General features: G+C 44.1%; 1 protein-coding gene across 2 annotated transcripts in view; it reads right to left on the bottom strand.

The window, feature by feature from the left end:
- Positions 1–24,782, bottom strand: part of PPP2R2B (protein phosphatase 2 regulatory subunit Bbeta) — a 260,773-nt gene that overhangs the window by 41,942 nt on the left and 194,049 nt on the right. For both annotated transcript variants that reach the window (XM_087429601.1, XM_004420021.3), the window contains 2 exons: positions 14,541–14,718; positions 1,056–1,220 (listed from right to left, as the gene is read on the bottom strand). In XM_087429601.1, coding sequence (XP_087285727.1) covers positions 1,056–1,220; positions 14,541–14,718 — 343 coding nt within the window. The remainder of the gene's footprint in view (positions 1–1,055; positions 1,221–14,540; positions 14,719–24,782) is intronic.

Below are 24,782 nucleotides of genomic sequence, written 5' to 3'. Positions count from 1 at the left end.
ACCCTGTCTACCGCAGCTCTTGCTGGCAGTGCCCACTGACACTCGCTTCACCTGCTTACATTGGTCTTGGCCTTTGGCATCCAAGCACTCGGCCCCCACTAGCCTTGGAGCTGCTTTGCTCTGTCCATGACCTGAAAGCTCCAGCGTGACCTGAGGGCGTGTGAGTCTGGCTGCACTTTATCCCACCCCCTCTCTCTGAGGCTTTTCCTTGGCGCCCATTAGAATCACAGAGACTTTTAGAGTGCTGGTTCCCAAAGCCACAACCTCTGCAAGAAGCCACTAACCCCTCCCTATAGCTACTATTCTTTTCTTATTGAGATATAGTCGACATATAACATTATATTAGTTTCAGGCGTACAACATAATGATTTGATATACGTATGTGTTGTGAAATAATCAGCACAAGTCTAGTTAACATCCATCACCACACACAGTTACAATTTTTCTTCTTGTGTCAAGAACTTTGAGGATCTATTCTCTTAGTGACTTTCACATATACCATACAGTGTTACTAACTTAGTCGCCATCCCCAGCTGCCATTCTTGATTCCTTGTATATTCTCAGCCTCCCGCACAGTCCAACAGGTCCTGTTAACTCTACCGCCAAGATCTGTCCAGAGCCCATCGCTCCTCTCCATTTCCACACCACACCTTGTCCAGCCCACGCTCATCTCCTGCCTGCTTGTTGCCACAATCCCCTAACTGGTTTCCCCCTTTTACTCCTCACGTTCATTCTCCCCACAGCAGCAAGAGTGATCTTAAAACATAATTCTGATCATGTCACAATGTTATGTGACAGGGCTCATGTCTTATTCATCTCTCTACTCCACAGCCTGAGGCGAATGTTTGGGCGTTGAAGGTGAGGTTTCATCTTTATTGAAATACCAAACGTGGAGCTGAGTCCCGAGTCGGGCCAACACGTGTAGTTTCTTTACTCCCAGCGTGTCTAATGTGGGAAAGGAGATCAAAATCCTCTAGGATCCCCCCCTCTCCTCCCACGTGTCGGGGGCCAGTGGCCCATCTACCCCCATCAACCCTGAACTGCTGGCTACTCACATTTGGTGTGCCTGTCACACAGGGCCGATGCCCGCATGTCACACAGCCGGATTGTCCCTTTGCTGCTGCTGTACACGAAGGTGTTGCAGTGATGGGGGTGGAACTCGGCTGCCGTGATCACCTCCGTGAGCTCCTCCATGTTGGCTGGCTTAATGTCGACGATATCTGGCACAGACGAGTCAAGGAGGGGACCAGGAGAAGGGGGGCAGAACCTCGGGGGTGGTTACTAACAGCACCGCCTTATTTTAGTGTAACATATTCACATTTACCACACATGGTGGATCCTTGTAATAACTCCATATGCAAAGAGGCAGGTATTATTGGTCCCAGGCAGACGAGGCCCAGGGTTACCCAGTGGTCAGAGGCAGTATTAGAACTCAGGCGTCCATAGTCCTTATTAGTATTTCATCCTCTGTAACATGTAGACGTCCCATTCACCATCAGTTATCTGCTCATGCAATCAGGGTGCCAGGTTGCAAAGACTTTCGTCTCTCATTTTAAAACAGTGGTTAAGAAACTAGTCCCATTTCAACTAAATAATTCAATTTATGTGAATCTTTACCCAGACTCCTGGGCTGATAAACGATAGCTATGATAGACTATAAATCCTCTTACATGAAATCCCTGAGATCTTCCTAATAACATGTTGATGATAATGAGAATAATAATAATAGCTGCTACCATTTATTGAGCACTGACTGTAGGTCAGTCATTATGCAAAGCATATCATGTACTTTATCTCATTTCATCCTTATAACAGCTCTATAATCAGCACTTTTCTTATCCCCATTTTTCAGGGGTGGAAACAGAGGCTCAGAGTATGTAAAGCAACTTGTCCCAAGTCACATGGCCAAGGAGTGGCAACACTAGGATTTTATCCCAGGTACAAAATATGTGTTCTTTAGTAGTTACGCAAAATTTGTCTGATTGAAGATGTACAGGACCTCAAGTCTCCATCAGCTGTGATTCGCCTTAGAGCTTGGGTGGGAATTGAAGCAACGGAAAGAAGCCATCCGGTTGTATGGAAGGACAGTTTCAGGCTTCCATTGAATATACCCTTAGTTTTATCATCTGTTTTTTCTTTCTCAGTATTTTCTTTTTTGATCGAGAATTATTATACCTCTATTTTTTAAGACCACATCCTTGTATATTGAAATGAACATTGGGCCTCTCAATTGTGAAGGTGAATCAGTGGAAACAAACACCTTCGGTAGGGTGTCTGGCGTGCATGAGGGAGTGGGTTTGTGCTGATCCTGTCATACCCCAACTGTGAGCTTGGGGGACCTGGGTGCAGGTTGGGAGGCACCTGGCTGGGGCTGAGGTGCTGTCTGAGGACCCGGCAACTTCCTGCAAAGGAAAAGCCCTCATGACGTGGATGCCGTGACATGGGCAAGCAGACCAGAATGGCTCCCCTTTTTCCTACACTTCACCACTTTCGAGCTCCCTTTGTGATGCTGCCCCACCTGTATATCACGGTAGTGGTTTTTTTTTTTTTTTTTGGTGAGAAAGATTAGCCCTGAGCTAACATCTGTTGCCAATCCTCCTCCTTTTGCTGAGGAAGATTGGCCCTGGGCTAACATCCAGGCTCATCTTCCTCTACTTTATATGTGCGACATCTGCCATAACATGGCTTGATAAGCGGTGTGTAGGTCCGCGCCTGGGATCCAACCCTGTGAACCCCAGGCTGTCGAAGCAGAGTGCACAAACTTAACCACTACGTCACCGGGCCGGTCCCCATCACGGTATTTTTTACTTATATTTTTTTCAGATCAACTTAAATCAACTCACTTTTTTCTTTACATAGCCTTGTCTGAGCAGTAATCCAATATTCATAAAATCTAGGTTTAATGAGCTAGTTACACTTTAAATAATATGCATGAAATAAATGCATAACAATTAAATTAAAAACATTTATGTCTGTGCCAGGAGTTTATGTATCACATTTTGGAAAATGCTGCATTGAATCGACAAGCAGAGACCTGATCAGACTATACCATTAGGTGGAGATGGATGAGAGTCATCTATGTTTTTCATGAAGTTAGCAGCATAGTCCCCTCCCTAGTTTAGATGAGGTACAACTACATGCAGTGATATTTTTAGTCATACCAGCACTAACAAAGTAGTCATTTATTATCAAACATCACCTGTTCTCCAGCTACAACTATTCCAGCATGCAATTTGTTGCAACAATGGCTGTGTATTTGGCTGTGCCTCTTTCCCCTTCAATTATGTCTTATAAATCCTGTTGGGTTCTTTCTAAAATTAGCTTGAGACTGAACTAACATTACATTTTGCTACAATCTCTTGCACCAAGCCCAGGTGCAAACATCACTTGGGTCTCCAGAGCATATGAGTCCCCTGGATTCACATAATATACCTTCAACTCAACTGCTGCCAGAGTTATAAATATTATTGCACATAGCACCACATGCTGGGGAGCAGGAGCCTGTGCCCCCCAGAAGGAGGCTCCAAGCGGCAGCTCTGATGTTCTCTCTAGCCTCCCGACCCATGTGTGGGCCTTGTGGTCATGACACAGGGTAGGGTAAGCAGAGGTTGGTGTTCAGTTGTTGTCAGATTTCATCACCCTCCAGAAAGAGCCTCCACACCCTACTGTGCCAGTGAGCATGTTCCTCTTTTCCCAAAATAGGGAAAGAAAATCTGGTGTCAGCTTTCTCAACCTCGACCAGTATAGCTCTAAAAACAAGCTTAACTGGAAGGGATCTTTGCTGTGTGGGAGGAGGAGGTGCCACTTCTGTGGTTATTTTTTTCTCACCTAAAAATAAAGCCCCAAAGTCAGAATGTGTGAAAATGAACTGCTTAAACATATTTATGAAACCAGGAACATCCCACACCATCAAGAACACCATCATGGGGATGTGCCCACAGAGTCCACTAAGGGCTGCTGCCTCTGGGTCCATCCTCCCTCCCACCCACCCATCCTGGACCTCTAAGCCTGCCCATCATCCCTCATCCCCAGGCATCTCCCATTTGACTAGAGTGCTTGTTTGGGTCTGATTCTATGGGGTTCAGGGGATAAGCTGGGACTCTAATCCTCTTTTTAATATCCACGACGATAAGGACAACAAGGAGGATAATAATAACCACCAGTTAATGTTTATCAAGTACCATGTATTGTCTCATTTGACCTTCATCTCAGCCTTATGAGGTCAGTGCTATTAACTGAGGCTCATCTTCCTGCAGAGGAAATAGTGACGGAGGTAAGTTACTCAAGGTCATATGACCAGTGGGGGGCAGAGCTGGGATTTGAACCCAAGTTTGTCTGACTCCTGAGCCTGGGTTCTTGACCACATGCCACTCTCTTCCGCTGAGGAATGGCCCTCACAGAGCCAGCCTTTCTGAGCGCAGAAATTCTGTCTCTCTTGAAACTCCCCCTGGCGAATCCAAGAAGGAGCTCCATCTCTTCTGCTCTGGGCCTGTGTTCTCTTAATTCACCGACCACTTGGGAGGCCACATTTTTCAGAACCAGAATTTGGATATAGCATCTGACCTAGGATTTTTGTTACCTATGACGTGATAATTTTTTCTTTTTGAACCACAAGTTGGGACAGAAACACGATTCTTGAATTGTTAACTGAGGAAGGATTTGCTGAGTTCTAGAAACATTCAGGAGGAGTCTAGTTACTCAAAATTCAATGACCTATGGGGATGACGGGAAAGTATACTTCACATCTGCATCATCTAGAAACCCAGGCCTTTTTCCTTACACTCTTCTAAAGGGAGATACATGCCTTCAGCATATGTGGTTTTGCCCTTCGTGTTGGGAGGGAAGGAGAAAGGAGATGAGCAATGCATGGCTCCTTGTATTATCTTGAAAACGGAACGATGCATTTTGACAGTCAATTTTCTCTTCCCTATCCTTTAGAGCTCTCTATCCAAATTATTTCCCTGTTGTTCCAAAGTACTAAATGGCAAAAGCAAAACATAGCATTGGATTCACGGCTAATATACAAGGCAGACAGCCAACAGATTGCTATTAAATTAACCCTGGGGCTTGACAGATCTGTTCTTCCTGACCCCGACAGCTCACGGCATTCCTTATTAACGCTGAGCCCAGGCAAATTGCCTCTGCTAACAAAAGGGGTTAATCTGCCTCTCTGTTGGGACTCTGGAGGCAACTCTGAGGACAGGAGGGGGCACAGGCAGTTTGGCAGCTGAGCTCCATGCTTGGAAGGCAGAAGGCGAGAAGGTGAGGGCACCACTGTGCCAGGCAGTGGCCTAAGGCATCATTTAAAATCATAATTGAAGACACTGGGAGGTCACCCCTTAAGGGATCAGCTTCAAACAAATAAGAAGCCAGAGCCATAAATTACATCAGCAGTGGGGTGAGAGAATGGAGAGGGTTATGGCAGGATGCTAAGGGGTAGCATGGTGGCCATTTGAAAGTCATTTCCTTAATCCCAAATTTGGAAAAACCTTTCCACAAAAAAATGTCTGATGCAACATTATAAAAGAAAAAGATTGACAATAACTTAGACACACAGAAATAGGAAAATGATTAAGTAAATTTTGATCTATCTCATTAAATTTTTTATGCAATGAAATTCCAAGTCTGTTTAAAAACATAGAAGGAAAAGTTCTATCTGTAGTATGATCACAATGTCATTTAAAACTTACGCTCTGAAAATGATGAGCTAAAGGGCAAGATACCAAATGTTACTGATAGTTCTATCCGGGTGGGTCTATGAATTTTTTTTTCTTGTCAATTATCAGTTATCATTTCCACACTTTCTTTTAATGAAGTTGTAGTATTTTAAGATGGAGGTGAGGTGAGGAAAGTTAGATACAAAATATATACAGTCTGATCATAGCCATGTAAAAAAAAATCAGAGAGCAAGTGAGAGAGAGAGAGAGAATGAGAGAGCAGAATGGAAGGACATGTAGTTATATTTTATAGGGAGATTAGAGCCTAAGGTCTGGATGTAAGCTACTCTTTAGTATCTCTAGATTGTGTCCATTCATTCATTTGTTCCTTCATATATTCCATGAATGTTCACAAAGAATCTGCCAGCACTCTTCTGGGGGCAGGGGACACAGCTGTGACCAAAGCAGACCAAAACCCCTCTGATTAGTGGAGCCTATGTTCTAGTCGGGGGCATGGTCCCTAAACAAGGTAAATAAATATATATAATATATTAGTAATAACTGCTAAGCAGAAAAATAAAGCAAGGGAGGGAGAGAGAAAGTGTATGTGTGTGGGTGGCAGGGTGTATGTGTGTATCCTAGATCAAATAGGAGAAGGCTTCCTGGATAAATCAGCAGTTGAAAATTTCTTTTCCTTTTTTTTTCTTTCCTTATTTATTTATTGTTCTGAGCCCTTATAGTTGAGTTAGCTAGCGTTAAGTTAAAATTGTGATGTAAATCCACTGTATATATATAAAAATTTTGTGGTGAGTTTATAGGCCATTTTATAATCTTTATAATGAATACATATTATTACACAAAGAAAACAATAAACATTAAAATAAAGTAGTTTCCTTGGCTTAGAGCCATCCATGATGAAGTTGAGAAACTGGGAGCCTCATCTCTATGGGTAAAGTCTGAGATAATATTATGGTAAAAACTGTGATTGTAAGAAAATGGGTCAGGAGATTGGGATTTGGTTTTGATTCCAGCTCTGTTTTGCTCAGAGAATGTGGGAAAGTCATTTTCTCTCTCTGGGTTTCAATTTCTTTGCCTTTGAATGGGTATAATCCTATCAACTGTCAGCCTCTGAGAATTTTGATTATCAAATAAGATAATGGAGAAGTTATTTATTAAATGGATTTACTGTGGATTGAATAATCCCAGCTTCCAAAAAAGCATATATTTTTCCAAGGATAGCTTTTATATGACTAGTTTTGTGGGCTTCTTACTGATTTTGCTGATACTGACAAGCTTTTTTTTTTTCTTTCTAAGTCATGCCTAAACAAACCAAATACAGGAGAGCCAAGCAGGAGGCCTGTCAGCTGGCCAAGCTGGAGAGTGGACTCGAAGTTTACCTGGGTAATATGCCCAGGCTCAAAAGCAGTGGAGGCTTTTCACACAGCACCTAAAGTCTGCCAGGACCGATGGTGGAGAATAGCCTTATCTTGGCCTTGAAAACTGAGCATATTAGAGTTGGATTCCCTTTTAGGGGACATGAGTTTCTTTGAAACCTTTTTTCCTTTCCAAAGTCCAAATTTAATCTTTGGATATAAAGCAGTGATTACAAAGCATCCAGATCTTGTTGGCTGAGCAGACATGTTGCCTGATGACAACAAACTGGAGACCTCCAAAGAGGACTCCAAGGGATATTCCTCTCTTAAAAGCTTAAAAGAAGCCAATGTGCAGACATCCATGGAGGATTTGCTATTGCTAGGCTCAATATGAGAGGATTGACAAAGAGACACGTGGTGCCATATTAGTCATTGCTTTTAAATATGTATTGAGCTGCAAAAGACACTGGGCTGAGATGGCTTTTATGACTGGGGGAACTTGAAAGTTCCATAACCAGACTCTTTCCTAGTCACGTGACACAGAGCTTGAAATCCCACCCTTAGAAAATATCCAATACTTCCTTCAAAGGCCAACTCAGGTGTTACTTTCTTTATGAGGCATTCCAGCCCTTCTTTCATGATTTCTGTCCTGTGTGTCCACAGCACCTTGAATGCACCTCTATGAGAACACTTAATCCATATTATTATAACTGAGTAATTTGAGACAGTGTGATAGCGTACATTTTACTGGAGTATGGAGTAAGAGAGACCTAGATTTTAATCCCAAATCCTGTGACCAGTTACATAATCTCAAATGTCTTTGAACTTGTTAACTCATCTGCAAAAAGAAAAAGAAACTACAGGAGATGATATGTGTAACATACCTGGCACTTAATACAGGCTCAAAAAATTATTAGTCTCATCTTCCTGAGTCTGGTTGCATATCTGTCTCCCTCTGTCCACATACTCACTCTGACAGCTTTGTGATATGTTAACGTGGTTAGGCTGAGCTACAATCCTTAGAATTCCTTTTCTAGGATGTTTCTGGTTATGGTGGGCTAACAAGGTATATTCTCTCAGGAAAGCTGGAGGACAGAAGGGAGGAAGCAGCCATTTTGCAGCATACACACACCTTCTCCCAGTTACTCAATCAAATACTAATCTAGGTACTGCTATGAGAGATTCTGCAGATGTGATTCAAGGACCTAATCAGTGGACTTCAAGTTAATCAAAAGGGAGATTATCCTTGGTGGGCCTGAATTAATCAGTTGGAAGACATTTAAAAAAAGGTTTAGGCCTTCCTTGAGGAAGACACTCCAAATGGCTGCTGAGTCTACAATTGCTCTCTCTTCCCCCTAAATCTTCCTTCCTCACGGCCATATGTGGACAAGCTTCAGCTCATGCCTGTAGTTTTCCAGCCTGCTTGGGATTTTCCATTCCTGACTGCTTGTTTTACAGACATTAGATTTGCTTGGCCAGCCCCACAACTGCAAGGCTAATTTACTGTAATAAGGCAATTTCTCTCCCTCTATATCTCTTTCTTTCCTCATGTGCGCAGGCACAACCTCTCCTACTGGTTGTGCTTCTCTGGTCAAACTCTGATTGATATGCCCACCCCTCCAGATTACAGGAGCCATGATATCAGGGATGGAGTTTTATTCACCTTGGCATCTCCAGTGCACATAGTAAGTGCTCAATAAATATTTTTGGGTTTTACTTCAACTCATTCTTGTGACTTAGCAGCCATATTTAGGCAAGGTTTTTTAAAATGTAGAAACCCATAGTAGGTAAATAGGCCAAGATGCCAGGCTTGTATAGTGTGGATCATTTAGCCTCTGGTTTTCTTAGGAGAGAATGGGATCCAAGCAACAAGGTAAGAAGAACAGGGGGCGGGGGAAATGCTCCAAATAATAACAGATACCATCTATCGTGCCTTCTCTCTGCGCTAGGCACTCTGTTAAGTACTTTACATGATTACTTTATTTAATCCTCACAAAAACCTTATAAGAGAAATGGTATTATCATTTCCATTAACTGATGAGGAAATTGAGGATCAGAGAGATTTTAAGCAACTTGTCAAAGTCACACAGATTTCAGGAGATGAAGCTAGATTCAAATCCAGTGAACCTGACTCCAGAGTCTGCATTCCCTATACTGCTGCTCTAAGGACGTTCAAGGAGCCCAAGACAAGTCTGCATAGTTGGATTCCTGCCCTCTCCCCTGACAACAAGAGGCCCAAAGGGCTTGCCCTGTTGAAGGAGAAATACCCTGTCTTATAAAGCCCCAGGTCTGATCTCAGATACAGAGGGTCAGCATCTACACAAGCAAGGCACCAGGCCTGAGAAAACCCACCAAGGCTGCATTTAATTCAGGAAGGAGGGGGCTGCCCTGGCACACACAGGCCAACGAGCTGGATGTGGCATTGGAAGAGATGCTCTCCTTTTACGCTAAATGCTAATCTGAGATATATATGTCCATTTGATCTTCTGGTAGGAAGAAAGCCACTGAAGCAACAAGGAAGAGAAATTTGCACTAGGCCCCATAGCTTCCTTCAAAGCCTGCCTGGCAGAATCCCATTGGATTAAAAGGCCCCTGTCCATGGTACTTAGGAGTGACAGAAGCTGGAAGCCAAGAATTGAGGTTCTATGGTCCCCTGATCAGAGAATCAACTCTAAAAGGGCCTCAGCTCAGTAGACAAATGAAGCTGAGCACAGGGCTACTAAGACCAAGGTCAAAGCTGAAGCACCTCTGGAGTCCAGCTGGCTTCTCCCAGAGAAATCCTCTGTCTCATGCCTAAAGATTGGACTTCTGCAAGGTCTGGCTTCTGCTAATCTTTCTAGCCTTGCTTATACTTTGTTCCACCTCACTCTCCGGGATCCAGGCACAGTGGCCTTCTTAGATTTCCCCAAACATGTCATGCTCCCTCCTGCCACAGGACCTCTGTACGTGCTCGACCAATCTCTCCACGCCTCTTTGCCGAGTTAGCTCATATTCTTCCTCTTTCAGATCCCAACTGAATAATCAGTTCCTCAGCAGAGGCTTCTTTTATTCCCTAGTCTACATCAGTTTTTAAAAACGGCATTAACAAAGCCATATTCCCTTTCTTCACAGGATTTATTTCTGTTTGCAATTATATACTCATTAGCGTGACTATTTGATGAATGTCATTCTGAAAGCAGAAAATCTATTTCTTTTCACTATTGTATCCCTACGGCTTAGTGCAGTGCCTGGCACAAACTAGTGCTCAGTATACAGCTGTTGAGGGCTGTATCTCTACTTTTACTTGATATGAGTCTATTTAATAGGGCCCCTATTGGACAAGGTAAAAGCCCAGCTCGACTCATTCTTAGTCTTGAGAAGAGAGTTCAAAGGATCTTAGGTATATCATAGTATTCATAAAGAAGAAATACCTTTTTATAACAATTTTCTGTTACTGAAAAGTTAGGGCTGCCTCTTGCCCTAGAATATCACTAATCTAGAAATGAGTTGTTATTGTCCTGATGTAGTTAACCCATTAAGGCCAAAGTTTGACCACTTTACGCCAGAACCTGTTACACAAGACAGGGAAAGACTGGCTATGGATGGAAGGGAGGATTCAAGACCAGGTCCCGTGAGGCTCAGAATGCTTTGCTCTGATTTGGTGCTAAACACCAGGCCTTGGACCTCAGGGAATCTGCGAGTATCTGGTAATGAGGGTATAATGAGCAACATCTCGCAAACAGCACCCGACTGCAGGACCAAAGGAGGAGGCTAGAATTGAGAAGATGACCCAGATAATGAATTCAGCATAACAGAATCCACCATTCTAACATTCAGTTTTTCAAGTTTCTTTGTCCTTTCAATGATAATCATGATGGTGTTGGTCCCTGTTTATCATTTCCTTAGCAAGGTACTGCCCTAAGCATATATGTATGTGTGTGTGTATGTATATGTATACACACACGTGTATATATATGCACATATATGGATGTGTTTTCTATATATACAATTTATTTTATATATAATAATATATATAATTAAAAATATATAAGTACATATTTTAAATATATGGATAAATTTTATATATATATAAAACTCCTCTTAAAACATTCTCACAATCCTCTTTGATAAAGCTCCTGTCTACAGATCATGAAATAGAGGCTTGGATAAGTTAGGAAACATGTTAAAGCTCACATAGCCAGCCAGTAGTAGAGCTGGGTGAGAACTTTTAGCTCGTTGGACTCCAAAGCCCATGTTCTCAACCATAATGCCAATGTCACACCCAATGTCAGGCACCGGGAGTCATCACTTTTTTTTTAACCATATCGCAAGACCACTTGTCTTACTATTTACTTCTTTATATATACTTTGTAATTTAAATGGATTTTTCAGTATCTGCAAAATCACAGGACTGATACGATCATTGGATTTTCTAGTACTCGTTATTGTAAATACACAATTATGAAAACGGAAAAAGTCCACATACTGCTTAGAAGCACGTTGCCCACCACCTCAGCTGTCCTCACACCACGCTTTCGGAAGCCCACATTATTCTATCCTGAACCATGCTTCTTCCGGCCTTCTTAGTGGATAAGAGGCATTCTAGAAATGGCGCTAAGCAACATATGGTTTAATAAGACCTGCTGGTGGTTGGTGTTTCTCCGAGGCTGTTTTGAAAGATGGCCGTTTCCTACCTCAGAGGTGGCTGCACTTCAGTGATGAGAGGCAAAAGGCTCCCAGTTTGTACAGTCTGCTCAGTGCTTAAGGCAGTCTGGTTGAAAAGAACTATATAGATATCAGTTATCATCATTCTCATGATGATAATGATTATTTTACATATGGCTGCTGTAAGGGTGAATGGCACAGTCTCATTTGTATGCCAGCATCTGGCAGGCTGTCACACATCTGCAGAATATAACCTAAATTGTGTTATTAATACTTCCCCTTTGCATTCTCCCCAAGGCATCTGTCTTCCAAAACGCCTAAAGAAACCTCCCTCTCCCTTGAAGGCCTAGAGGCAAAATGCAGAAAATATGTCACCCAGACTGGGGACAGCAGAAGCTCAGAATGACAGAAGCTGAGCCTGAGCAGATTTCTGGCTCTTGGAAGAGATGTAAAGGGAGAAAGGAAGCCACCACCCACACTCATTCTATTAACAGCTGCACTTCCAGGCAAAATGTGCAGGCAGGTTCTCCCAGGCTCAGACAGTATGTCGCGTCTGCTAGGGGATCAACAAAAGATGCCAGTCATGGTCCTGCTGGTCGGTTCTTAGTATCTCCACCACGGCCACTACCTGCTTAAAGCTGCCTTCCCTGAAAAGCCTTGGAAAACTACTGAGCGTTCTTCTGCGGTGGAGACTAGCTAGCTGGGTACCAACACCAGGTCTTTTTTTCATATGTGCACAGCTATACTTTCTTCCTTGCAGTTAGCGGTGGCCATGTGACTGAGGTCTAGCCAATGGAATGCATGCTGCTTTAGCTTCTGGCTCATAGGAGTCTTCCATGTGTGGTCCTCCATAATCTTCCCATTTTGCTATCCTGATGTGGATAAGCATGGTGACACCGGGGAGCTACAAGATGAAAGGAGCCTGAATCTCTGAATCACTGATTGGAGGAGGCTGCTTGTTAATGGGGATCATCAATATTGGACTTTACAAGAAAAATAATCTTCTTTTATGTGTTTGAGCCATTATGGGGTCTATTTTGTATCAGAACATTCAGAGCTTCACTATAACTAATATACTCTTAAAGCGAAATTTCCAGGTTAGATTTCATGATCAACTGTCTACTGGACATCTCCACTTTGGTGACCTACCAGTATTTCCAACTTGACATGTCCAATCAAAATGGTACTTTCTGTATGTCAGATGGTCTAGGTACTGGGATACAGGAATGGACCATACAAAGTCCCTTTTCTTACGGAATTTACATTCAAATATAGGGAAACCCAAAATACACAAATAAAAAAACAATTTGAAATAGTGATAAGTGCTATAAAGATAACAGTGGCAGAGGGTTATTGAAGCTATTTAGGAGTTAACGGGAGGAAGTGCCTCTGAGGAGGTGACATTAGATTGACGTCTGAATGATGACACGTAGTTAGCCATGTGAACTCTGGGGACAGAGTATTCCAGAAAGAGGGAACAGCAAGTGCCAAGAATGGAACGGAGAACAAGGTTTATCTGGGAACAGAAAAGAGGTTAGCTGGCGGAAGCAGAGCGAACTAGGGGAGATGGTATGATAGGATCTCAAAGAGGGAGGCAGGGTCTGGATCATGTAGAATCTTGTAGTCCAAAGTCAAGAACCAGGATTTTATTCTAAGAAGTTCAATGGGAAGCTACTAGAGTGTTTTAAGCAAGGGAGGAATGATATCTGAATTACTTCTGGAGGTCCACTCTGATTGTATGGGAATATATATCGTGCAAGAGAGTAAGAAAGAATGGAGACCAGACAGGAGATTATTGCAGTCACACAGGTGAGAGAACAACAGCCTATACTGGCGTAGGTTGGTAGGAGTGGAGATGGAGAGAAATGAGTTGATTTGAGATATATTTCAGAGGAAGCATTGGCAGGGCTCATGGATAGATTGGGTTGGGGGTGGAGAGGCTGGTGAGACAAAAGAATCAATAGGGACTCCTAGGTCAGTTGCTCAGCTGCCTGGGTGGTGAAACTATTCACTGAGATTGGGAATTCAAGTGAAGAGTCAGGTTTGTGGTGGGATGGACCACAAGAGAGGTAGAGAATAAATGACCGATTTATATCAATAAATAGAGGGTCAATATAGTGGGTGAGAATATTGGCTCAGATACTCATTCAGCAATTTTATTGACTTCTCTAAATTTTAGCTAAATAGGAGATAATAATACTTACATTATGGGGTTGTTATATCAAAAATACCCTTGGTGTGTAAAGAATAGAGGGAAGTGTGACGGGGACTTGAGGATTGCTAATAAAGTTTGGTTTCTTGACCTGGATGCTGGTTACACAGGTGTGCTCTCTCTGTGAAAATTCATCAAGCTGTACAATTACGATATGTGCACCTTTCAAAATTCTATGCATAAAGTTCCCATTGCAGTGCTTGGAACTCAATAAATGGCAGCCATTATTATTTTCACTATTATGATACAATGAAAACCATCTCACGTGTACCTAAGGTCCATGCTGTCCTTACAGGCCATTTATGAATCCTTTAACAAGAGGAAGGAACAGTAACTGAATTCTAGGGTCTTATATTATAGTTGATGAAGTCACATCTGATTTTGATTCATGACACATAAATGACTCTGCATGAGGGAATAGATTCACAGCTCCAATCCAGGGCTAGTCCCGGCCCACCACTTGTAATTGAATCCTTCCCTACCTTTGTCAGGATGAAAGATAGCTGCCAATGAGATTTAAAAGGGGACAGTACTCCCCAAGTGCTAGGTGTTGCAGTGTGGTTGCTCCTTCCGATTCCATTTCCCCTCAAGTCTGCTCATACCTGAATTCTTGTGATTTAAGCCAATTGGTTATTGGCCCTAAGGAAAGGATACTAAAACTTTGATTGGTTATTTCAAAGTTCCACAGGTTAATCCTCAGGTCATCAGCTGACATGTAGGTTTCGTAGTCGCTGTTGACTGATATGGAGTTGATGTGATACGTGTGTGCGTTGGCAAATACTCTACGTGGGGTGGCCTCCACCATCAGGTCCATGGGTCTCAGGACAGGCACCTGGGATATAAGAGAAACAAATCGAAGTTAGAGAAGATGATGTATTACCAGTCGATAAGTCACATGTTGTTCCTATTCCTTCTGTTCCTTTTAGTTTTGCTCCTTTCTCAAAAGATGTCACCACCACTTAGCCCTGATGGCCAATTTCATCCTTTATAGATTCTAAGTTTTTTTCCAGGCCCCTCTAGGTGACCTCATCTCAGGGGAACTTAGAACCACTACGTGGGGTCATTAGCTTCCAGAGCTGTTGTTCCAGACTATTTTATTTATTTATTTTTTTGGTGAGGGTGATTAGCCCTGAGCTAACATCTGTTGCCAATTCTCCTCTTTTTGCTGAGGAAGACTGGCCCTGGGCTAACATCTGTGCCCATCTTCCTCCACTTTATATGGGACGCCGCCACAGCATGGCTTGACAAGCAGTATGTCAGTGCGTGCCTGGGATCCGAACCTGCGAACCCCGGGCCACTGCAGCGGAGCCCGTGCACTTAACCGCTACGCCACCAGGCCAGCCCCTGTTTGTTTTTTAAAACATAAAATCTATTTTAAAAAGGACGTGGTGGGGAAATTTTAGAAATGTCTAGTTTAACTTTGACCTAAATGTAACCTTCATGGCTTTGGAGTTCTCGACCCCATCCTGGCTTTGTCCTCAATCCTTAAGGGCATTTGGAAAAACATATAATCACCCAAGATTCTAATAGCCTAAAGTCAGCCATTAATATATAGGGCCCCCCCGACAACCTGTTTCACCTGGGAAAATCTCGGTTTACACCTGTTGTCTTGGTGTACCAACCAGGTAGCGTCCACTTTTATATCAAAACTGTCCTAGTTTCTACCGTAAACTATGCGGTCATCTCACTGATATATCAAGGACACTCAGTAATTATTTGTTGAATAAGTGAGTAAGAATATGTGAGTAAATGTTCTCTCCCCCACTGGTCAGAGAGAATCAGGCAGTTAAATAGTTTCCCCACATGAAGCTCTTCCTCAAATATGATCGAAGACCCATCAGTCATCTGACTCCCTCTCTGAATTCAAGGGCACTTCTGACTACCCCTGGGGGAACGGGCTCCTGAGAAAGTGAGTGAGGACACTGATGCCTGAGAGAGAACAGACGGAAAACAAAACAAACCAAACACAAGACACAGGCGTGGTCCTTTAACAGAAACAAGGAAATGGAAGGACCAAAAGCTCTTTTCCTCTCAAGGAAGTCATCTCTCGAGCCCTGAGTGATTGGATACCAGGTGGTTGATTAAGACGTCAACTTCTGGATTTGTTTCAACCCAGGGGGTGAGGGGAAGAAGGCGAAAGCAAAGGTTAAATTTTGTGAAGTACAGTCACCTCAACAATATAACCTTTCACAAAACAGAATTCTCCCAGCTCAGTCTCGAGGGAGTTTAGGTCACGTTTGAGGGAGTTTTTAAATTCAATGAACAATTCAGAGGAATCACAGAATCCATACAGAAGTGGTGCTGGATATTCTGGAAACCAGAGGTGGCTTGAGATGTGGCTGTAGGAAGAGGCAGGGGTCCTCTGAATACCAGGAAAGGGAGGGGAGAGCAAGTCCTCGTGAGCCCTCCAGCCCAGTTATGGATAGTGGTTCTCTAGCATAAGCTCAGGAATGGCAAGGACTGGGAGACCTGGGTTCTGAGCAAAGATTCACCAGTAGCCGACAGGCTATGTGACCATGGGCAGTTAACCTGCCCCATTTGGGATCTGTCTCAAAAACAGTGACAATACCCACTGTGCCCTAATTATCAGGAAAGGTGGTTGGGATCTGTTGAGATGATTTGCCCTCTGGTTCACCCTCCCACTCACTCCTTCAGCAACATTTACCGAGCTCTGTAAAGGTCGGCGGCGGGGGTGGGGTGGGGTGGGGGCGGTGTTCAACTGGTGAGCACACCAGACACAGGTCCTGCTTTCATATAGCTGGTCTAGATGGAGGAGGTTGATATGAAATCATCTCATACTAAAACGCAGTAAGTGCCCCAAAGGAGAGGAAATAGTGCAAAGGGGGATTTAACATGGTCAGGGAGGTCTGGAGAGGTTTTGCTGAGGAAGCATGAATTGGATGACTGTGAAGGATGAGAAGGGGCTTACTAGGCCAGGAGGGGAGGGAAGAATGTTCCAGTCAGAGAAAATAGCATGTGCAAAGGTCCTGTGGTGGGGGTGAGCAAGGCAAGAATGAAGAATTGACGTGTCAGCATAGTTGAGACAGAGAGAGTGATAGGAACCATGGTGGGAGATGAAGTGACAGGGTAGGTAAGAGGCAAGCCCCAAGAAAGACTGTTGCTATTACCCTAAGAGAAACAGGAAGAAATCAAAAGATTTCCAATGATTGTGAATTGATCAGGTTCAAAGTTTTGATTAGATCATTCTTGATGTACAGTGGAGAACAAATTAGAGGACAAGTGAGGTAGAACTTTGAAAAGGAAGGTGATACACTATGGACACCAATTAAGAGTGCATCTGAGTTAATGCTTTGTAATGGATAAAAAAAGTGACTTTCCCCTTAGGAACTTTCCCCACAAATGTCTGCTGGGCATTCACTCTGTGTCAATCATTCTTCATACATCATCTCAGGTAATTCTTTCAACAACTCTGTGAAATAAGTACTTGTACAAAGCACTATTACAAAGAGAGAACTCAGGCTCAGAGAGGCTAAGACACCAGCCCAGGGTTGCCCAGCTATAGGAGACATAGCCACAGTTTGATCCCAGAGTCCTCCCAGACTGCAAAGATAGTGCCCTTTCCACTGTATCACACTCAAATACCATACAAGGTAGGAAGTGATAAATGCTCTGTAAGCGACACGAGGGAACTGCCAGCAGAATTATGGCATCAATAGTATTATTGGTAGTAAAATGGTCGTGGTAGAGTCCTGCGGTTAAGCTGCCTCTGGAAAACTCAATTGGTGTTGTAGGTGTTCACGGTATTTGAATAGGGCGTCCATGCTATGTGTTTTTGAAACACACGTCGTGCTTTTATAGTTTGTCATAAAGGAACTCCTACCCGGAGCTTTTGAGGGCTACCTGCTGCCTCTGCCCCAGAGCTCAGAGCAGGCTCCCCAGGGCCACAGAAGAAACGGAATCTGCCCGGACTGCCTGCGGCTCCTCCTAAACTCTTCCCCGGGCCTCCCTCACTACTGTGCACCGTCTGCAGAGGCTTCCCGTGGCTGTGGTGACGGGGAGGGGAACGTGACAGCCGGGATCAAGAGGCATTACAAAGTGGGAACTGCCAGCCCAGAGCTTCAGCTTAATGTGACGGGCCTGCCTGCTAATTCAGGCTGACATACTCCATGATGTACCACTTAATGCAGAAGGCTCCACGCAGGTGTCTGGGGAGGCAGCCTCTCATGCTTTGCCCAGATAAGGCAGGGGGCTGAGTGTCACTCGTGCTATTCCAACACCATTGCCGTGCCCAGGTCAAGGCTCGTCTGCTCCCCAGGGACGCCCCTCCCAAGGAGGAAGAAGGCGGTCTGGCGCTTCAAGCTGGACAAGACGACTGATTAGGAAGCCCTGTTGAGACTCTTTCCCATCTGCTCTGGCCACATACTCCTTTCGGGGCCAGGAAGGGAGAAGGGTTGGACATCATTCCCTCAGTCTGGCTGTAGGCCGTGGTTAGGGCTTTCTCCGTAAGACATTCAGGAGGGCTTCTGTGCTGTGTGTCAGTCACTGGGTGAGAGCTCCCCTGCCCCACTTCCATGCTACCATTTCATTCAGCCCTCTCAGGAGCCCGCCGCACGAGGAAGATGCCTCCGTTTGCCCATTTTACAGGGGAGGAGCAGGGAGGGGAAGTGTCCTGTCCAGTGTCACACAGATAGCAAGCTGAGGAGCTGAACCCGAGGGAGCACACTTCATCACTGCTGCAAATGAAACTATGAGGCTGAAACATGCAGTTAGAATCTTTGTAAGTAAAAAATTGTCAAATTTCATTGATTTCATGTGGTTTAGCCTAATACTTTGGAAGGTCTCTGTGCTATATGGATGGGACATTGAATCACGGAACACTGAATCTTGGAGAGGCCCTTAGACCTTCTTTCCTGGCCATTGTATATATGTGTGTGTGTGTGTGTGTGTGTGTGTGTGTGTGTGTTGAGGGGGGGACGTGGTGGGAGGCCATGGTGTCCAGGCCTTACCCCCTTCATCATTCTTGCTAATATGTTTGGATTCTCAATCATATCTTGCTTAAATAACTATTTCTGTGGATAAGAAAAGTTTGAAAACAACTGGCCCAGGCAGTTTCTGAAATCTACAGATGAGGAAATCAAGACCCTGAGAGGCGAGGTGCCTCGTCCAGGGTCACTCACATAGAGGTTGCCAGCACAGCCTGGGCTCTGCCTCTCATCCCAGAGCTCCCTCTCCCCCCACTCCATGTCCTGAGCCTCTCTCCACAGGACCAGAGCCCTCTTCTTGCCAAATGACAGAACCAGAACCAGGCAAAATCCAGGATCAAGTCAGAACCTTTAACTTGTAGTTCAAACCCTCTCTTCTAAGCCTTCTTGGCAGTGGTTGATGAGGCCAGAATCAACTCTGAGACAAAGCTGGTGCTGTATCGTGTTGCAAATGAGAACAGGGGCCAGTCCTTGGCCCTTGGAGAGTGCAGGTGGTTCTGGATTGTGCTGCTGGCATTCAGTCATTCCCCTCCCACGGTGCCTCACACTCCTCCCCGACCTTGATTCAGTTTCAGCTCATTCTCCTCAGGCTGATTCCAAAGGATGAGCACCCCAGCCTGGTTGGCAAGACAACCAGCATCATGTTAGAAGGTCAGCTGAATGATGTCCCAAGAGAGCAGCACCAGAGTCCGACCTGCCATAAAGCTTACAGAGTACATCTCGGCTGTAATACTAGCGGGATGCGAGGAGCCCAGAGAGCCACATGGCTCCCTCCCTCACACCGTTTGGGTCTCTGTTCAATGATCATCCCCTGAGAGAGGCTTTCCACGCTTACCCCACCTTAAATAGCATACCCTCCACTGGCTATCCTCTTACCCAGCTGACTGCTTAGAATGTTTTAAACACTTACGCAATTCATCAGTGAATTCTCATCAATATCCTATGATTCACCTTGGTAGATATTGTGATCCGTGTCGCACAGATAAGGAAACTGAGGCCAGAAAGGTTAAGTGATTGGTGTAAAGTCACACAGCTGGCACTCATGCCCGGCACTCCTTGACTCTGGAGTCTAAGCCCTTAGTCACTCTGTACTGTGGGCCCCAGAAGAGCACACTCGGCGCATGGGAGACAGACAAGTACATAGACATTTCAGTGCGGGGGATCCGTGTTGTAATGGCGGTCGGGAGGCACTGCTCAGGCGGCACTGGCCAACGCGTCCTGTGTCTGCCTGGGGAGGTCAAGGGAGACCTCAAAAAGGACAGGAGTAGTAAACTAGGCAGGACGCGAAGGGTTTGTGGGAATCCACCAGGCAGAAGTGGGGGGCGGAGAGGAGAGGGAGCTGTGCTCTAGTCAGAGAGACCAGCATGCACAATAGCTCAGAGGGGAGAGGGCCAAGGATATGTGTGCAAGTGTGTGACTCCATGTGTTTCTCAGGCTGGGGGTCAGGGATTTAATTATTCACTCAACAAATACTTATTAAATCCCTCCTCTATATCAGACATAAAGAAAACCTGAGTTGGGTAGGGGGGAAGAGAATGGATGGCATGCCATTTGAGGTGGGGTGGTTATGGAAGGACTCTCTCAGGGGATGACATGTGAGTAGAGACCTGAATGAAGTGCGATATGGAGCCATATGGCTCTCTGGGGAAGAGCATTCGCAGCAGAAGGAACAGCAAGTGCAAAGGCCCTGAGGTTGGAGTGTGCTTAGAGTGTAGGAGGAAGAGCGAGGAGCCTTTGCGGCTAGAGGGGAGTGAGTAAGCAAGGATAGTGGTAGAAGATGTAGGATCAGTAGTTAGTAGTTATTGTGAGGATAAGAAAGATTCAGGGAGGTGCAGGTAGCTGCCCAATACTGACTCCCCTTCCTGTTAAGAAATTCCCTCCTTCTCTGTCTCTCTCTTCCCCCTCCACTCCTTCTGTCTCTCCCCACCCCTCTTTCAGTCTTCCTCCCTTGGCTTCTTATAATCTTTCCTGCCTCTCCTCTTGGGAAATACAAGATCATCTTTCACTTCCTAGAGCCCATTCACTAACAAAATAAATATTGTTCTCATTGGGCTTATTTGGTGACCACACTGGTAATTCTTCACAATCTTCCACAGCACCTAAGCGGGTGTCGGCGGGTCACAAACCCCCCTTCAGAGACACACAACGAAAGCTGAGCAGAATCCTGGAAGCCCCCGAGGCCCCCACTTTAAACGACATCTGTGAAAATGCACAGCAGGGAAAGGCTAGAGGTGAGGACTCAGTGCCTTCCTGCACCGACTCTTCACAGAGAAAAAACAGCAGCTGTGTTTACCATGGCAACCTCCAGCGCCCCACTAAGTCAACAGACTCACGTAAGACTCTAGAGAGAAGAGATGGCCGCATAGATGCTAAAGAACAGAAAGAAGATGGACACGGAGAAAGAAGAGAGAGACATGTCCATTTGTACAAGGATGTGAATGGATGTAAGCTGTTCTGTAACCTTGGGTCAAATCTGATTGAGTTCAGCAGACAAACATTTGACTATCTTTGGTTGTTAAGTACAATCAACATAATCAACATTACGGGTCTTTCAAAAAAACTGCTATCAATTTAAATCCATGCTTGCTCCATATCTCCTTGTTGGTGTTCAACAGATGTTCCCCACTGCCCTCCCCAAAGAATTGAGATTACTTTATATTGAAACTGACAGGATATATTAAGGTCATGGGGCAGGAGGGTTCCATGTCATCAATTAGGAAGCACGTACAGGAATGTTATGACCACACGCTGGCCCCAGATAAATCCTTCAGTAAACATTTATTGAGCATTTACTAGGTGCTGGGCAGTCGTCACACAGAGTATCTTTAAGAAGCTTGGGGGTGGGGGGCAGACAATACACAACCACCTACCCCTTCCTCTTGCTCATAACCAGCCCTTTTGGAAAGCTAAAACCATGGCTGCTTATCTAGAAAAGAGACAGATGAGAGCTGTCTACCTCCTCTTTGGTGTAAGGAAACAGTGACCCTGGCGTCCGGGGCCACAGGTTTGAGGCATGGTAGAGAATCTGGGTGATTACACTTTCCCATCTGGAGCCACTAAATGGTAAAGCAGGCGGAGAGGCTAGGAAGTTCTAGATTCCAGCCTCACTTCAAGTTTGCCAGTTTGCCTTTCCCTGGGCTTCTTTCAAGAAACATCTCTGATGACTCTCTAATTACTGTAGGTTTGGGATAAAGCCGACAGCTAAAGAGCACCCAGACTTCATCGTCAAGGAAGAGGAGGGAGTCATCTTGAAAATGGGAGAGCCATTCTGCAAATATCCCTGTTTCAAAGCAACACAGCTTAGTGGTGCAGAGCAGCCATCTTCCCACAGGAGTATGTGATGACCTCCCAAGAACTATCTGGAATAGTTTTAAAGGAAACAATTTCTCCATCTCTACCTTCCATACATTTTCCTTCCTAAAATCAAATCATCTCAAGAGACACCCATAGCCTAGGCTCTCCTTCTCCCCTTCGCAAAAGAAAGACATACAAGACACAGCTTCACCCACCCTGTATCTTACTATGATGCACTAGCCAAGGGATAGACACCTCTGGGAGGGACAACTGGACGACACCTTTAACCAAGGCCCCACATATGCCTCCACCCCCAGCACACTATAATATGAATTTCTAACAAAATTTTACTTTATATGTTTAATCATCATTGGTCAGAATTATATGTTTATGTTGTTTTGGTCAATTGTACTCTATTAATAATCGTAGAGACAATTAAATCCACAAGAGATTAAACTCTTTCAGTCATACATTCATAGGGGGAAAAATCTATTTTTGCTGTAGAAATGATCAAAGCAAGCTTTTAACCTTTACTCGAGGGAAGTGCAGTGAAAATTCACGTTTAAAGAAGAAAAAGGAACACTATAATATAATTGTTAAATATGATATAAAGTTCTGACTTTGAAAGAACTTGTTCATATATTCTTTTAATGGATATTGGTGGGCATCCAGTTACGATGGTATTTAAATTCCATTGGATGCATTAAAAAGGTGATATAACAGTTTTATTTTAAACTGCCCATGTTCAAAATACTCCTGAAATCACATTCTCTGTAATTCTTTAACATCACAATGGAAATGCTTAGTTGTCTACTTAAAAATGCTCAGGAAGGTACATGCCTTTTCAGAATTCTTCTAGGGGGTACACAAGCACAAAATTCCAAGTCGCGTGGTGTAAGAGAACTTCTGGAGTCACGCAGACCTGGGCTGACTCCTGGCTGGGCCATTTACCAGCCATGTGGCCTTGGGTTTGCTCCTTCACCTTTCTCCATGTCAATCTCCCTTCCGTAATGTTAGAGAGAGCAACGCTCTCAGGAGCTTAGCACAGGGCCTGATACACACCATCTAACAAAGAAACATTTATGGAGAACTTACTTTGTGCCAGGATTGTGCTAAGCACTTTACGTATACCATGGTACTGAATCTTCACAACGAATCTTCACAATGACCTTATGAGGTAGGTAGGCACTAATATTGTTCCCACTTTACAGGTGTGGATCCCGGAGCAAAGGAGGTCATGAAGCTTGCTCAAGGTCACACAGCTATCAAGCTGCAGAGCTGCCCTTGAACTTGGCAGTCTGCTCCAGCCGCTACGGTAGCTATTATTAGAATTCTTACCATTAACTTCCAATTATAGAAAAATGGTCCGTTCTGAGAGATTGCCCAGGGAAGATTTGCTGACATTTTCTGTTGGCTATGGGGTTTAGGCATCCCTTCCTCCACTCAGGGGATTCAATCACGATTATAGATCTCAGGAAAAGTGGCTCGTGGAAGGATTGTCAGTGGGTAGCAATTAACTTCATTGGACAAAAAAAAAAAAAAGAAAAAGCTGGAGGCTTTTCTGGTTAGGAGTTTTCCAAATAGCTTTTGTCCACATTGTCATGAAAACCTTGAACAATATGGTCGTTCATCCAATTATCAAACCAACCTGGGGGGCAGAGTCTGGCGTTACGTGTACCCATTATTAAAGGGTAATTCAGTGTAACAAAGCAAATCGAGTACGTACAAAGACTGTCAAATAAAATAAACCACTAACAAATTAAATCACTTCCCATTTTCAGTGGGAAGAATGCCAGTCATTTTTCATTTTAAAAAATATGCATCTTAATTCCATTATTTTTTAAAAACACGAGAAGAAGCATTTAAAGGCCTCTCGTGCTGTCTGTACTGAGGTTTATTTTGCATAGGCACATCTCTCCTGGTCCTGGGGCATTTGCTCTCAGAGAATTAATGAAGCATTAAGCCTCGCCCTGGTCAAAAAAACTTGTTTCCTCGATGGTGGATGGAGTTCAAAAATCAGGAGCAATAGGTTGGCTCCGGCTTACAGCGACATATCAGAGCTGTTGTTTCCAGAATGAAGCTGCCACTCAAAAGCACCCCGCCAAAAACCCCAGGGAATCCTATCCAAATAATATAATTTTTACGTCTCCCTGATCACACTCTTCAACAGCCTCAATATGTCCCTGATTTCTTCTTTCACTGGCTTTGTCATTTAGATTGAAATAAGCCTGAGAGGAAAAACCCCTTTGGACCAAGTCAGGCTTTACGCCTCACGTTCTTAAATATCTTAGAATTATATTCTTTCATTTGACAAACATTTATTAAGTGCCAATCACTGCTCTAGGTGGGACTTGTACACAGTGAACAAAACAAATTAGTTGTGGCACTTAAAGTCTAATAGGGAAGAAAGACATTAATGTCTCAAGGTAGATATATTGTTACAAACTGTCGCTGATGCTATAAAGAGATGTATATTGTTGCAAGAGAGGAAAAAATATTGCTTCATTTAAAAAAATAGGGGCTCTAATTTAGATTGGAGAATTAGGTAAATTGTTTTTGGAGGAGTGAGAACTTACCTCCCCAAAGCAGGGCCATAAGCATCTTTTAAAGCAGTGATTCCTAACTGGGGGGAATTTTGCTATTTGACAATGTCTGGAGA

This window comes from Ceratotherium simum, chromosome 4 (assembly GCF_057802395.1).
Source record: "Ceratotherium simum simum isolate JZ-2026a chromosome 4, ASM5780239v1, whole genome shotgun sequence".
NCBI classification, from domain to species: Eukaryota; Metazoa; Chordata; class Mammalia; order Perissodactyla; family Rhinocerotidae; genus Ceratotherium; species Ceratotherium simum.
The sequence above is the reverse complement of the archived record's forward strand: the minus strand, read 5'-3'. Positions and strand labels throughout refer to the sequence as shown.